Source organism: Oncorhynchus nerka, linkage group LG14 (genome assembly GCF_034236695.1).
Source record: "Oncorhynchus nerka isolate Pitt River linkage group LG14, Oner_Uvic_2.0, whole genome shotgun sequence".
Taxonomy (NCBI): Eukaryota; Metazoa; Chordata; class Actinopteri; order Salmoniformes; family Salmonidae; genus Oncorhynchus; species Oncorhynchus nerka.
In genome coordinates, this window is record NC_088409.1 from 5,789,934 (window position 1) to 5,804,933 (window position 15,000).

At 43.1% G+C, this 15,000-nt stretch overlaps 1 protein-coding gene across 1 annotated transcript in view; it reads left to right on the forward strand.

Annotated features, from left to right (window-relative positions):
* Positions 1-15,000, forward strand: part of LOC115122686 (regulator of G-protein signaling 22) — a 45,771-nt gene that overhangs the window by 23,937 nt on the left and 6,834 nt on the right. The window contains exons 11-17 of the mRNA XM_065027066.1: positions 4,832-5,026; positions 5,214-5,306; positions 5,559-5,731; positions 11,515-11,677; positions 12,685-12,849; positions 14,382-14,450; positions 14,766-14,927. Coding sequence (XP_064883138.1) covers positions 4,832-5,026; positions 5,214-5,306; positions 5,559-5,731; positions 11,515-11,677; positions 12,685-12,849; positions 14,382-14,450; positions 14,766-14,927 — 1,020 coding nt within the window. The remainder of the gene's footprint in view (positions 1-4,831; positions 5,027-5,213; positions 5,307-5,558; positions 5,732-11,514; positions 11,678-12,684; positions 12,850-14,381; positions 14,451-14,765; positions 14,928-15,000) is intronic.

Sequence of the window (15,000 nt, forward strand, 5' to 3'; positions counted from 1 at the left end):
TGAGCCCTACATTAAAGACATTTAATGAGCCCTACATAAAAGGCATTTTATGAGCCCTATATTAAAGACATTTAATGAGCCCTACATTAAAGACATTTAATGAGCCCTACAGTAAAGACATTTAATGAGCCCTACATAAAAGGCATTTAATGAGCCCTATATTAAAGACATTTAATGAGCCCTATATTAAAGACATTTAATGAGCCCTATATTAAAGACATTTAATGAGCCCTACATTAAAGACATTTAATGAGCCCTATATTAAAGACATTTAATGAGCCCTATATTGAAGACATTTAATGTGATGATGATGATGATGATGATAGTGATGATGATGATGATGGAGTGACTATCATGATGGTGATGATGATGATAGTGGTGATGATGATGATGGTGGTGGTGATGATGATAGTGGTGATGATGATGATGGTGGTGGTGATGATGATGATGGTGGTGATGATGATAGTAGTGACGGTGATGATGATGATAGTGGTGATGATGATGATGGTGGTGGTGATGATGATGATGATGGTGGTGATGATGATAGTAGTGATGGTGATGATGATGGTGATGATGATGATAGTGGTGATGATGATGATGGTGGTGATGATGATAGTGGTGATGATGATGATGGTGGTGTGATGATGATGATGGTGGTGATGATGATAGTGGTGATGATGATGATGGTGGTGGTGATGATGATGATGGTGGTGATGATGATAGTGATGATGATAATGGTGATGATGATAGTAGTGACGGTGATGATGATGATAGTGGTGACGGTGATGATGATGATAGTAGTGACGGTGATGATGATAGTGGTGGTGATGATGATGATAGTGATGATGATGGTGATGATGACGATAGTAGTGATGATGATGATGGAGTGACTATCATGATGGTGATGATGATGATAGTGGTGATGATGATGGAGTGACTATCATGATGGTGATGATAGATAGACATTTAATGAGCCCTACATTAAAGACATTTAATGAGCCCTATATGAGCCCTATATTAAAGACATTTAATGAGCCCTATATGAGCCCTATATTAAAGACATTTAATGAGCCCTATATGAGCCCTATATTAAAGGCATTTTATGAGCCCTATATGAGCCCTACAGTAAAGACATTTAATGAGCCCTACAGTAAAGACATTTAATGAGCCCTACAGTAAAGACATTTAATGAGCCCTACATTAAAGACATTTAATGAGCCCTACATTAAAGACATTTAATTGAGCCCTACATAAAAGGCATTTTATGAGCCCTACATTAAAGACATTTAATTAGCCCTACAGTAAAGACATTTAATGAGCCCTACATTAAAGACATTTAATGAGCCCTACATAAAAGGCATTTTATGAGCCCTATATTAAAGACATTTAATGAGCCCTACATTAAAGACATTTAATGAGCCCTACAGTAAAGACATTTAATGAGCCCTACATAAAAGGCATTTAATGAGCCCTATATTAAAGACATTTAATGAGCCCTATATTAAAGACATTTAATGAGCCCTATATTAAAGACATTTAATGAGCCCTACATTAAAGACATTTAATGAGCCCTATATTAAAGACATTTAATGAGCCCTATATTGAAGACATTTAATGTGATGATGATGATGATGATGATAGTGATGATGATGATGATGGAGTGACTATCATGATGGTGATGATGATGATAGTGGTGAAGATGATGGAGTGACTATCATGATGGTGATGATGATGATAGTGGTGATGATGATGATGGTGGTGGTGATGATGATAGTGGTGATGATGATGATGGTGGTGGTGATGATGATGATGGTGGTGATGATGATAGTAGTGACGGTGATGATGATGATAGTGGTGATGATGATGATGGTGGTGGTGATGATGATGATGGTGGTGATGATGATAGTAGTGATGGTGATGATGATGGTGATGATGATGATAGTGGTGATGATGATGATGGTGGTGATGATGATAGTGGTGATGATGATGATGGTGGTGGTGATGATGATGATGGTGGTGATGATGATAGTGGTGATGATGATGATGGTGGTGGTGATGATGATGATGGTGGTGATGATGATAGTGATGATGATAATGGTGATGATGATAGTAGTGACGGTGATGATGATGATAGTGGTGACGGTGATGATGATGATAGTAGTGACGGTGATGATGATAGTGGTGGTGATGATGATGATAGTGATGATGATGGTGATGATGACGATAGTAGTGATGATGATGATGGAGTGACTATCATGATGGTGATGATGATGATAGTGGTGATGATGATGGAGTGACTATCATGATGGTGATGATAGTAGTGATGATGATGATGGAGTGACTATCATGATGGTGATGATGATGATAGTGGTGATGTTGATGATGGTGGTGATGATGATAGTGGTGACGGTGATGATGATAGTGGTGGTGATGATGATGATGATGGTGATGATGACGATAGTAGTGATGATGATGATGGAGTGACTATCATGATGGTGATGATGATGATAGTGATGTTGATGATGGTGGTGATGATGATAGTGATGATGATGATGGTGATGATGATGATAGTAGTGGTGATGATGATGATAGTAGTGACGGTGATGATGATGATAGTAGTGACGGTGATGATGATGATAGTGATGATGGTGGTGGTGATGATGATAGTAGTGACGGTGATGATGATGATAGTGGTGACGGTGATGATGATGATAGTGGTGACGGTGATGATGATGATAGTGGTGACGGTGATGATGATGATAGTAGTGACGGTGATGATGATGATAGTGATGATGATGATAGTGATGATGATAGTGGTGATAGTGGTGGTGATGGTGATGATGATGATAGTGGTGACGGTGATGATGATGATAGTAGTGACGGTGATGATGATGATAGTGGTGATGATGATAGTAGTGATAGTGATGATGATGATAGTAGTGATAGTGATGATGATGATAGTGATGATGATGATAGTAGTGACGGTGATGATGATGATAGTAGTGATAGTGATGATGATGATAGTGATGATGATGATAGTAGTGACGGTGATGATGATGATAGTAGTGACGGTGATGATGATGATAGTGATGATGATGGTGGTGATGATGATAGTAGTGACGGTGATGATGATGATAGTGGTGACGGTGATGATGATGATAGTGGTGACGGTGATGATGATGATAGTGGTGACGGTGATGATGATGATAGTAGTGACGGTGATGATGATGATAGTGATGATGATGATAGTGATGATGATAGTGGTGATAGTGGTGGTGATGGTGATGATGATGATAGTGGTGACGGTGATGATGATGATAGTAGTGACGGTGATGATGATGATAGTAGTGATAGTGATGATGATGATAGTGGTGATGATGATAGTAGTGATAGTGATGATGATGATAGTAGTGATAGTGATGATGATGATAGTGATGATGATGATAGTAGTGACGGTGATGATGATAGTAGTGATAGTGATGATGATGATAGTGATGATGATGATAGTAGTGACGGTGATGATGATGATAGTGATGATGATGATAGTGATGATGATGATGATGATAGTGGTGACGGTGATGATGATGATGATAGTGGTGACGGTGATGATGATGATAGTAGTGATAGTGATGATGATGATAGTGGTGATGATGATGATAGTGGTGATGATGATGATAGTAGTGATAGTGATGATGATGATAGTGGTGATGATGATAGTAGTGATAGTGATGATGATGATGGTTATGATGATAGTAGTGACGGTGATGGTGATGGTGATGATAGTGATGATGATGGTGGTGATGATGATGATAGTGATGATGGTGGTGATGATGATGAAGATGATAGTGATGATGGTGGTGATGATGATGATGATGAAGATGATAGTGATGGTGATGATGATAATGATAGTGATGATAATGATAATGATAGTGATGGTGATGATGATGATAGTGATGATGGTGGTGATGATGATGGTGATGATGATAGTGATGATGGTGGTGATGATGATGATGATGATGAAGATGATAGTGATGGTGATGATGATGATAGTGATGATGGTGGTGATGATGATGGTGATGATGATAGTGATGATGGTGGTGATGATGATGGTGATGATGATAGTGATGATGGTGGTGATGATGATGAAGATGATAGTGATGGTGATGATGAAGATGATGGTGATGATGATATTGATGATGGTGGTGATGATGATGGTGGTGATGATGAAGATGATAGTGATGATGGTGGTGATGATGATGATGATGAAGATGATAGTGATGGTGATGATGGTGATGATAATGATAGTGATAGTGATGGTGGTGATGATGATAGTGATGATGATGAAGATGATAGTGATGATGGTGATGATGGTGGTGATGATGAAGATGATAGTGATGATGATGATGACGGTAGTGATGATGATGATGATGATGATAGTGGTGATGATAGTGGTGATGATGATGGTGGTGATGATGATAGTGATGATGATGGTGGTGTTGATGATGGTTATGATGATGGTGGTGATGATGGTGGTGATGATGATAGTCATGATGATGATGATGATAGTGATGATGATGATGATGATGATGATAGTGATGATGATGATAGTAGTGATGGTGATGAAGATGACCGTCTGACCCATTAGTTACGGTACTCATTCTAACCCCTCCAGTTGTGATGATGGTGATGATGAAGATGACCGTCTGACCCATTTAGTTACGGTTCTCATTCTAACCCCTCCAGTTGTGATGATGGTGATGATAGTGATGATGATGATGATGAAGATGACAGTCTGACCCATTAGTTACGGTTCTCATTCTAACCCCTCCAGTTGCTGTATTCAACCTACGTGTGCAGTGCTGCCCGTAGTAGCATTGGGGTGGAGGAGGAGAGCAGAGAGAGGGTGTACACCTGTCTCACTCCCCCGTTTGAGGAGCTGTTTGACTGGGTGGAGGAACACACTCTGACCCTCCTCCTGGAGCCCTGGACGCTGCTCACCACCAGGGACACAGAGACCTTCCAGAAGGTGTGAGCCCTTTTCTTAAAAAAAGTATTTTTATTTTTAAAACACTCTATAGTTGAAATAGTTTATCTGCCGAAACGGACAGACTCTCCTGTTCGTGCATCTCTCCTCAGTCAGATTCGTAAGATGTGTGTTTTGGTCTGGATATTTGATGTCATCGTGGAGTCATTGTTACTGCACGTTCTCTCAGGTGGCTGTACGGGAGGAGACTCGCCAGGTGGAGTCAGAGCAGTACGGAGAACTGAAGACGCTGTACGAGGAGGCTGTACACAGACTGGAACAGGTGAGCTCTATTGAAGGTCCAACGCTCCAATGCATGATCTATGTAACAGTCTGAGTAGTAAGTGGTGATCTAGGATCAAGTCCCCCCCTGTCCCCCTGAAGTGGTGATCTAGGTTCCTGGTCTAAATCAAAGGATTTGGGGGAATTTCAATTGTATTTCCTTGATTCCTCGCATCCTATCTCCTCACCTCCTTCTCAAAACCTTCAGAAGGAAGTGAGGATGGTTTAGCCCAATTGAGATTCTCTCTCTCAGCATGCTGTGGCCCAGGCCTGCAGGCCCCCTCCTCCACCACTAGAGGTCGCCAGGTCTCCAGCTATGTGGTCTGCCGTCCCAGAGAGGTACAGAGGGTACAGGTTGGGCTCTCTGCTAGGACACCGCACGGAGCTACAACACTTCACATCCTTCCTACAGGACCACACCGCCAGGTGAAACTCTAGTTCTATACACTTCACATCCTTCCTACAGGACCACACCGCCAGGTGAAACTCTAGTTCTATACACTTCACATCCTTCCTACAGGACAACACCGCCAGGTGAAACTCTAGTTCTATACACTTCACATCCTTCCTACAGGACAACACCGCCAGGTGAAACTCTAGTTCTATACACTTCACATCCTTCCTACAGGACAACACCGCCAGGTGAAACTAGTTCTATACACTTCACATCCTTCCTACAGGACAACACCGCCAGGTGAAACTCTAGTTCTATACACTTCACATCCTTCCTACAGGACAACACCGCCAGGTGAAACTCTAGTTCTATACACTTAACATCCTTCCTACAGGACAACACCGCCAGGTGAAACTCTAGATCTATACACTTCACATCCTTCCTACAGGACAACACCGCCAGGTGAAACTAGTTCTATACACTTCACATCCTTCCTACAGGACAACACCGCCAGGTGAAACTAGTTCTATACACTTCACATCCTTCCTACAGGACAACACCTCCAGGTGAAACTAGTTCTATACACTTCACATCCTTCCTACAGGACAACACCGCCAGGTGAAACTAGTTCTATACACTTCACATCCTTCCTACAGGACAACACCGCCAGATGAAACTCTAGTTCTATACACTTCACATCCTCCCTACAGGACAACACCTCCAGGTGAAACTCTAGTTCTATACACTTAACATCCTTCCTACAGGACAACACCGCCAGGTGAAACTCTAGATCTATACACTTCACATCCTTCCTACAGGACAACACCGCCAGGTGAAACTCTAGATCTATACACTTCACATCCTTCCTACAGGACAACACCGCCAGGTGAAACTCTAGTTCTATACACTTCACATCCTTCCTACAGGACAACACCGCCAGGTGAAACTCTAGTTCTATACACTTCACATCCTTCCTACAGGACAACACCGCCAGGTGAAACTCTAGTTCTATACACTTCACATCCTTCCTACAGGACAACACCGCCAGGTGAAACTCTAGTTCTATACACTTCACATCCTCCCTACAGGACAACACCAGGTGCTATACACTTCAGGTGAAGGACAACACCTAGTTCTATACACTTCACATCCTTCCTACAGGACAACACCGCCAGGTGAAACTCTAGTTCTATACACTTAACATCCTTCCTACAGGACAACACCGCCAGGTGAAACTCTAGATCTATACACTTCACATCCTTCCTACAGGACAACACTGCCAGGTGAAACTCTAGTTCTATACACTTCACATCCTTCCTACAGGACAACACCGCCAGGTGAAACTCTAGTTCTATACACTTCACATCCTACCTACAGGACAACACCGCCAGGTGAAACTAGATCTATACACTTCACATCCTCCCTACAGGACAACACCGCCAGGTGAAACTCTAGATCTATACACCTTCACAACCTTCCTACAGGACCACACCGCCAGGTGAAACTCTAGTTCTATACACTTCACAACCTTCCTACAGGACAACACCGCCAGGTGAAACTCTAGTTCTATACACTTCACATCCTTCCTACAGGACAACACCGCCAGGTGAAACTCTAGTTCTATACACTTAACATCCTTCCTACAGGACCACACCGCCAGGTGAAACTCTAGATCTATACACTTCACATCCTTCCTACAGGACCACACCGCCAGGTGAAACTCTAGTTCTATACACTTCACAACCTTCCTACAGGACAACACCGCCAGGTGAAACTCTAGATCTATACACTTCACATCCTTCCTACAGGACCACACCGCCAGGTGAAACTCTAGTTCTATACACTTCACAACCTTCCTACAGGACAACACCGCCAGGTGAAACTCTAGATCTATACACTTCACATCCTCCCTACAGGACAACACCGCCAGGTGAAACTCTAGATCTATACACTTCACATCCTTCCTACAGAACAACACCGCCAGGTGAAACTTTAGTTCTATACACTTCACATCCTTCCTACAGGACAACACCGCCAGGTGAAACTCTAGATCTATACACTTCACATCCTTCCTACAGGACAACACCGCCAGGTGAAACTAGTTCTATACACTTCACATCCTTCCTACAGGACAACACCGCCAGGTGAAACTCTAGTTCTATACACTTCACATCCTTCCTACAGGACCACACCGCCAGGTGAAACTCTAGTTCTATACACTTCACATCCTTCCTACAGGACCACACCGCCAGGTGAAACTCTAGTTCTATACACTTAACATCCTTCCTACAGGACAACACCGCCAGGTGAAAATCTAGATCTATACACTTAACATCCTTCCTACAGGACAACACCGCCAGGTGAAACTCTAGATCTATACACTTCACATCCTCCCTACAGGACAACACCGCCAGGTGAAACTCTAGTTCTATACACTTCACATCCTTCCTACAGGACAACACCGCCAGGTGAACCTCTAGCTGTAGATAAAGTGGGCTTATTTTACATGACATACGCTATGTGTGGCCAGGTGACCACAACACCATGCTGCTTGTTAGACTTGACCTTTCTGTCATAAACACACCTTCTATCAAATAAGTGTCGTGTTTATCTATAGGGATCAAATCATTATTCCTGGTCATGTCAGTAAAAAACTAAATGATCATAATGATCTATACCTCAATGATCCTAATATCTCTACCTCAATGATCCTAATGATCTCTACCTCAATGATTTCTACCTCAATGATCCTAATATCTCTACCTCAATGATCTCTACCTCAATGATCCTAATATCTCTACCTCAATGATCTCTACCTCAATGATCCTAATATCTCTACCTCAATGATCTCTACCTCAATGATCTTTACCTCAATGATCTTTACCACAATGATCTCTACCTCAATGATCTTTACCACAATGATCTCTACCTCAATGATCTCTACCTCAATGATCTCTACCTCAATGATCTCTACCTCAATGATCCTAATATCTCTACCTCAATAATCTCTACCTCAATGATCCTAATATCTCTACCTCACTGATCTCTACCTCAATGATCCTAATATCTCTACCTCACTGATCTCTACCCCAATGATCCTAATGATCTTTACCTCAATGATCCTAATGATCTATACCTCAATGATGTATACCTCAATGATCTCTACCTCAATGATCTATACCTCAATGATCTCTACCTCAATGATCCTAATGATCTATACCTCAATGATCCTAATGATCTCTACCTCAATGATCTCTACCTCAATGATCCTAATGATCTCTACCTCAATGATCCTAATGATCTCTACCTCAATGGTCCTAATGATCTATACCTCAATGGTGTATACCTCAATGATCTCTACCTCAATGATCTATACCTCACTGATCTCTACCTCAATGATCCTAATGATCTCTACCTCAATGATCTCTACCTCAATGATCTATACCTCAATGATCCTAATGATCTATACCTCAATGGTGTATACCTCAATGATCTCTACCTCAATGATCTATACCTCAATGATCCTAATGATCTATACCTCAATGGTGTATACCTCAATGATCTCTACCTCAATGATCTCTACCTCAATGATCCTAATATCTCTATCTCAATGATCTCTACCTCAATGATCTCTACCTCAATGATCTATACCTCAATGATTTATACCTCAATGATCCTAATATCTCTACCTCACTGATCTCTACCTCAATGATCCTAATATCTCTACCTCACTGATCTCTACCCCAATGATCCTAATGATCTATACCTCAATGATCCTAATGATCTCTACCTCAATGATCTCTACCTCAATGATCCTAATGATCTATACCTCAATGATCTCTACCTCAATGATCCTAATATCTCTACCTCAATGATCTCTACCTCAATGATCTCTACCTCAATGATTTATACCTCAATGATCCTAATATCTCTACCTCACTGATCTCTACCCCAATGATCCTAATGATCTTTACCTCAATGATCCTAATGATCTATACCTCAATGATCTATACCTCAATGATCCTAATGATCTATACCTCAATGATGTATACCTCAATGATCTCTACCTCAATGATCTATACCTCAATGATCCTAATATCTCTATCTCAATGATCTATACTTCAATGATCTATACTCCAATGATCCTGATGATCTATAGCTCAATGATCCCAATGATCTCTACCTCAATGATCCTAATGATCTCTACCTCAATGATCCTAATGATCTATACCTCAATGATCCTAATGATCTCTACCTCAATGATCCCAATGATCTCTACCTCAATGATCTATACCTCAATTATCTATACCTCAATAATCTCTACCTCAATGATCCTAATATCTCTACCTCAATGATCCTAATATCTCTACCTCAATGATCTATACCTCAATGGTCCTAATATCTCTACCTCAATGATCTCTACCTCAATGATCTCTACCTCAATGATCTCTACCTCAATGATCTCTACCTCAATGATCCTAATATCTCTACCTCAATGATCTCTACCTCAATGATCTCTACCTCAATGATCTCTACCTCAATGATCTCTACCTCAATGATCTCTACCTCAATGATCTCTACCTCAATGATCTCTACCTCAATGATCTCTACCTCAATGATCCTAATGATCTCTACCTCAATGATCCTAATGATCTCTACCTCAATGATCCCAATGATCTCTACCTCAATGATCCTAATGATCTCTACCTCAATGATCCTAATGATCTCTACCTCAATGATCCTAATGATCTCTACCTCAATGATCCCAATGATCTCTACCTCAATGATCCTAATGATCTCTACCTCAATGATCCTAATGATCTCTACCTCAATGATGTATACCTCAATGATCCTAATGATCTCTACCTCAATGATCTCTACCTCAATGATCCTAATATCTCTACCTCAATGATCTATACCTCAATGATCTCTACCTCAATGATCTCTACCTCAATGATCCTAATATCTATACCTCAATGATCCTAATGATCTATACCTCAATGATCCTAATATCTCTACCTCAATGATATATACCTCAATGATCCTAATGATCTCTACCTCAATGATATATACCTCAATGATCCTAATGATCTCTACCTCAATGATCCTAATGATCTCTACCTCAATGATCCTAATGATCTCTACCTCAATGATCCTAATGATCTCTACCTCAATGATCCTAATGATCTCTACCTCAATGATGTATACCTCAATGATCTCTACCTCAATGATCTCTACCTCAATGATCTATACCTCAATGATCCTAATGATCTCTACCTCAATGATCCTAATCATCTCTACCTCAATGATCCTAATGATCTCTACCTCAATGATCCTAATGATCTATACCTCAATGATCCTAATGATCTCTACCTCAATGATCCTAATCATCTCTACCTCAATGATCTCTACCTCAATGATCCTAATAATCTCTACCTCAATGATCCTAATGATCTCTACCTCAATGATCCTAATCATCTCTACCTCAATGATCCTAATGATCTCTACCTCAATGATCCTAATGATCTCTACCTCAATGATCCTAATGATCTCTACCTCAATGATCCTAATGATCTCTACCTCAATGATCCTAATGATCTCTACCTCAATGATCCTAATGATCTCTACCTCAATGATCTCTACCTCAATGATCCTAATGATCTCTACCTCAATGATCCTAATGATCTCTACCTCAATGATCTCTACCTCAATGATCCTAATGATCTATAGCTCAGTTGTCAATGATGTGTATAGTTCTGAAGTGTGTGTGTGTGTGTGTGTCTGTCTGTGTGTGTGTCTGTGTGTGTGTCTACAGTATACACCTGGCTTGCTGGCAGGACATAGAGAATTACAGGAGAATCCCCCATAAAGACAAGGCCCAGAGAGAGGACAAGTCCAGACTCATTAAGGACAAATACCTCAATAGGAAATACTTCTTTGGGCCTGACAGTCCTGCCACCAGACAACAACAGGAGGAGGTAACGTCACAGTCTCTTCTGGGATAGTGTGTGTGCTTTTGTGCCTGTCTGTGTGTGTGTGTGTGTGTGTGTCTGTGTGTTTGTCTGTGTCTGTCTGTGTGTGTGTGTGTGTGATTTTGTTTCTGTCTGTGTGTCTGTCTGTGTGTGTGTGTGTGTGTGTTTGTGTGGTGTGTGTGTGTGCGTGTGTGTGGTATGTATGTGTGCGTGCGTATGTGTGTGTGTGTGTGTGTGTGTGGTTGTGTGTGTGTGTGTTTGTTTCTCCTCTTGGTGATGCGTCTGGCTGGTGGCTGGGGGAGACTGCTTCATGACCGTGTGTTTGTGTGTGGTGTGTGTGTGGTGTGTGTGTGTGTGTGTGTGTGTGTGGTATGTGTGTGTTTGTTTCTCCTCTAGGTGATGCGTCTGGCTGGTGGGTGGGGGAGACTGCTTCATGACCGTGTGTGTGTGTGTGTGGTGTGTGTGTGTGTGTGTGTGGTATGTGTGTGTGTGTTTCTCCTCTAGGTGATACGTCTGGCTGGTGGCTGGGGGAGACTGCTTCATGACCGTGTGTGTGTGTGGTGTGTGTGTGTGTGTGTGGTATGTGTGTGTGTGTGTTTCTCCTCTAGGTGATGCGTCTGGCTGGTGGCTGGGGGAGACTGCTTCATGACCTTGTGTGTGTGTGGTGTGTGTGTGTGTGTGTGTGTGTGGTGTGTGTGTGTGTGTGGTATGTGTGTGTGTGTTTCTCCTCTAGGTGATGCGTCTGGCTGGTGGCTGGGGGAGACTGCTTCATGACTGTGTGTGTGTGTGTGTGTGTGTGTGTGTGTGGTATGTGTGTGTTTCTCCTCTAGGTGATGCGTCTGGCTGGTGGCTGGGGGAGACTGCTCCATGACCGTCTGTGTGTGTGTGTTTCTCCTCTAGGTGATGCGTCTGGCTGGTGGCTGGGGGAGACTGCTTCATGACCGTGTGTGTGTGTGGTGTGTGTGTGTGGTGTGTGTGTGTGTGTGGTCTGTGTGTGTGTGTTTCTCCTCTAGGTGATGCGTCTGGCTGGTGGCTGGGGGAGACTGCTCCATGACCGTCTGTGTGCTCCTGTCCTGGTGGACATTCAGAGCATCATCAGGAACCACATAGAAACAAGATGGCTGCCTGTCTTCCTGACGACTCCGGAGTTCAATGAGAGACAGCAGCAGAGAGTCAGGGTAGGAGTCCAGGGTCTCATCTAGCCAGCTCTCCATCTGCTTGTATCAAGGGGGGTTACAACCTGACCCTACGAGGTCCGGACTACTGACCGATCAACTGGCTTTTAGGTCTAAATCAGTCCCTGATTGGAGGGGAACTGGCTTCCTGGTCTAAATCAGTCCCTGATTAGAGGGGGACTGGCTTCTAGGTCTAAATCAGTCCCTGATTAGAGGGGAACTGGCTTCTAGGTCTAAATCAGTCCCTGATTAGAGGGGGACTGGCTTCTAGGTCTAAATCAGTCCCTGATTAGAGGGGAACTGGCTTCTAGGTCTAAATCAGTCCCTGATTAGAGGGGAACTGGCTTCTAGGTCTAAATCAGTCCCTGACTAGAGGGGAACTGGCTTCCTGGTCTAAATCAGTCCCTGATTAGAGGGGGACTGGCTTCTAGGTCTAAATCAGTCCCTGATTAGAGGGGAACTGGCTTCTAGGTCTAAATCAGTCCCTGATTAGAGGGGAACTGGCTTCCTGGTCTAAATCAGTCCCTGATTAGAGGGGAACTGGCTTCCTGGTCTAAATCAGTCCCTGATTAGAGGGGAACTGGCTTCTAGGTCTAAATCAGTCCCTGATTAGAGGGGAACTGGCTTCCTGGTCTAAATCAGTCCCTGATTAGAGGGGAACTGGCTTCCTGGTCTAAATCAGTCCCTGATTAGAGGGGAACTGGCTTCTAGGTCTAAATCAGTCCCTGATTAGAGGGGAACTGGCTTCCTGGTCTAAATCAGTCCCTGATTAGAGGGGAACTGGCTTCCTGGTCTAAATCAGTCCCTGATTAGAGGGGAACTGGCTTCTAGGTCTAAATCAGTCCCTGATTAGAGGGGAACTGGCTTCTAGGTCTAAATCAGTCCCTGATTAGAGGGGAACTGGCTTCTAGGTCTAAATCAGTCCCTGATTAGAGAGGAACTGGCTTCTAGGTCTAAATCAGTCCCTGATTAGAGGGGAACTGGCTTCTAGGTCTAAATCAGTCCCTAATTAGAGGGGAACTGGCTTTCTGGTCTAAATCAGTCCCTGATTAGAGGGGAACTGACTTCCTGGTCTAAATCAGTCCCTGATTAGAGGGGAACTGGCTTCCTGGTCTAAATCAGTCCCTGATTAGAGGGGAACTGGCTTCCTGGTCTAAATCAGTCCCTGATTAGAGGGGAACTGGCTTCTAGGTCTAAATCAGTCCCTGATTAGAGGGGATCTGGCTTCCAGATATCAAGATACATATCTATATGTTATATGGCCTTCTAACTGTTGAATGCAATGTGTACAGTATAGCTACGGCCCTAAGCCAGGCTAGGTACTGTGGAGGCATCAGCTCTGCCATGTGAAACCTCTGTACATTACCTCATCGAGAGACAGAGAGACTGCCTGCCTCCTGCCTGCCAGCCAGCCAGCCAGCCAGCCAGCCAGCCAGCCAGCCAGCCAGCCAGCCAGCCAGCCAGCCAGCCAGAGGTGTCTTACTGTAGTCTGTCTCTGTCCAGCCGTACTGTGTTTCTGACTGCTGCTCTTTCAGCCTCGGGGTGAAGACGGGGTGTCCGACCATGTCTACCAGCGACACAGGAACAAGAGAGAGGTGTGGAAGGTGATCTCTGGTCCTCTGTCCATCTTTTGAACGTCATAGAGCAACGCTGGGGAAACTTTTTTCACATCGAGATTATCGTACAGATTGTATTTGGGAAGCAATTTTGTTTGTCAAAATCTATTTTGGCGCGTCAGAAAAATATATAGGTCCATTATAATTTATTCTAGTTTTCTAAAATGTTGCCCATCCATGGATCTAGAATATCATATCTGTAGACTTCTATGACCAATGTTGTTCCTCTCTGAGATGTTCCTCACCTTACCTTGTTCCTCCCGGCTGTATGTTCCTGTGTGTTTAACCACTCCTCTCCTGCAGCAGGTCAAGGGGACGTGGATGACCTCTGCAGGGGAGATCCTGGTTCTCCGGAGGGCCCTGCTCAACCCAGTCACGTGTCATCAGTTCCGGCGCTTCGTCTCGCTGAAGGGAGACTTCCTGGAGAATGACATCCTGTTCTGGCTGGAGGTCCAGAGGTATAAGGTAAGACTGAAACCAAACCTTCTGTTCTGGCTGGAGGTCCAGAGGTATAAGGTAAGACTGAAACCAAACCTTC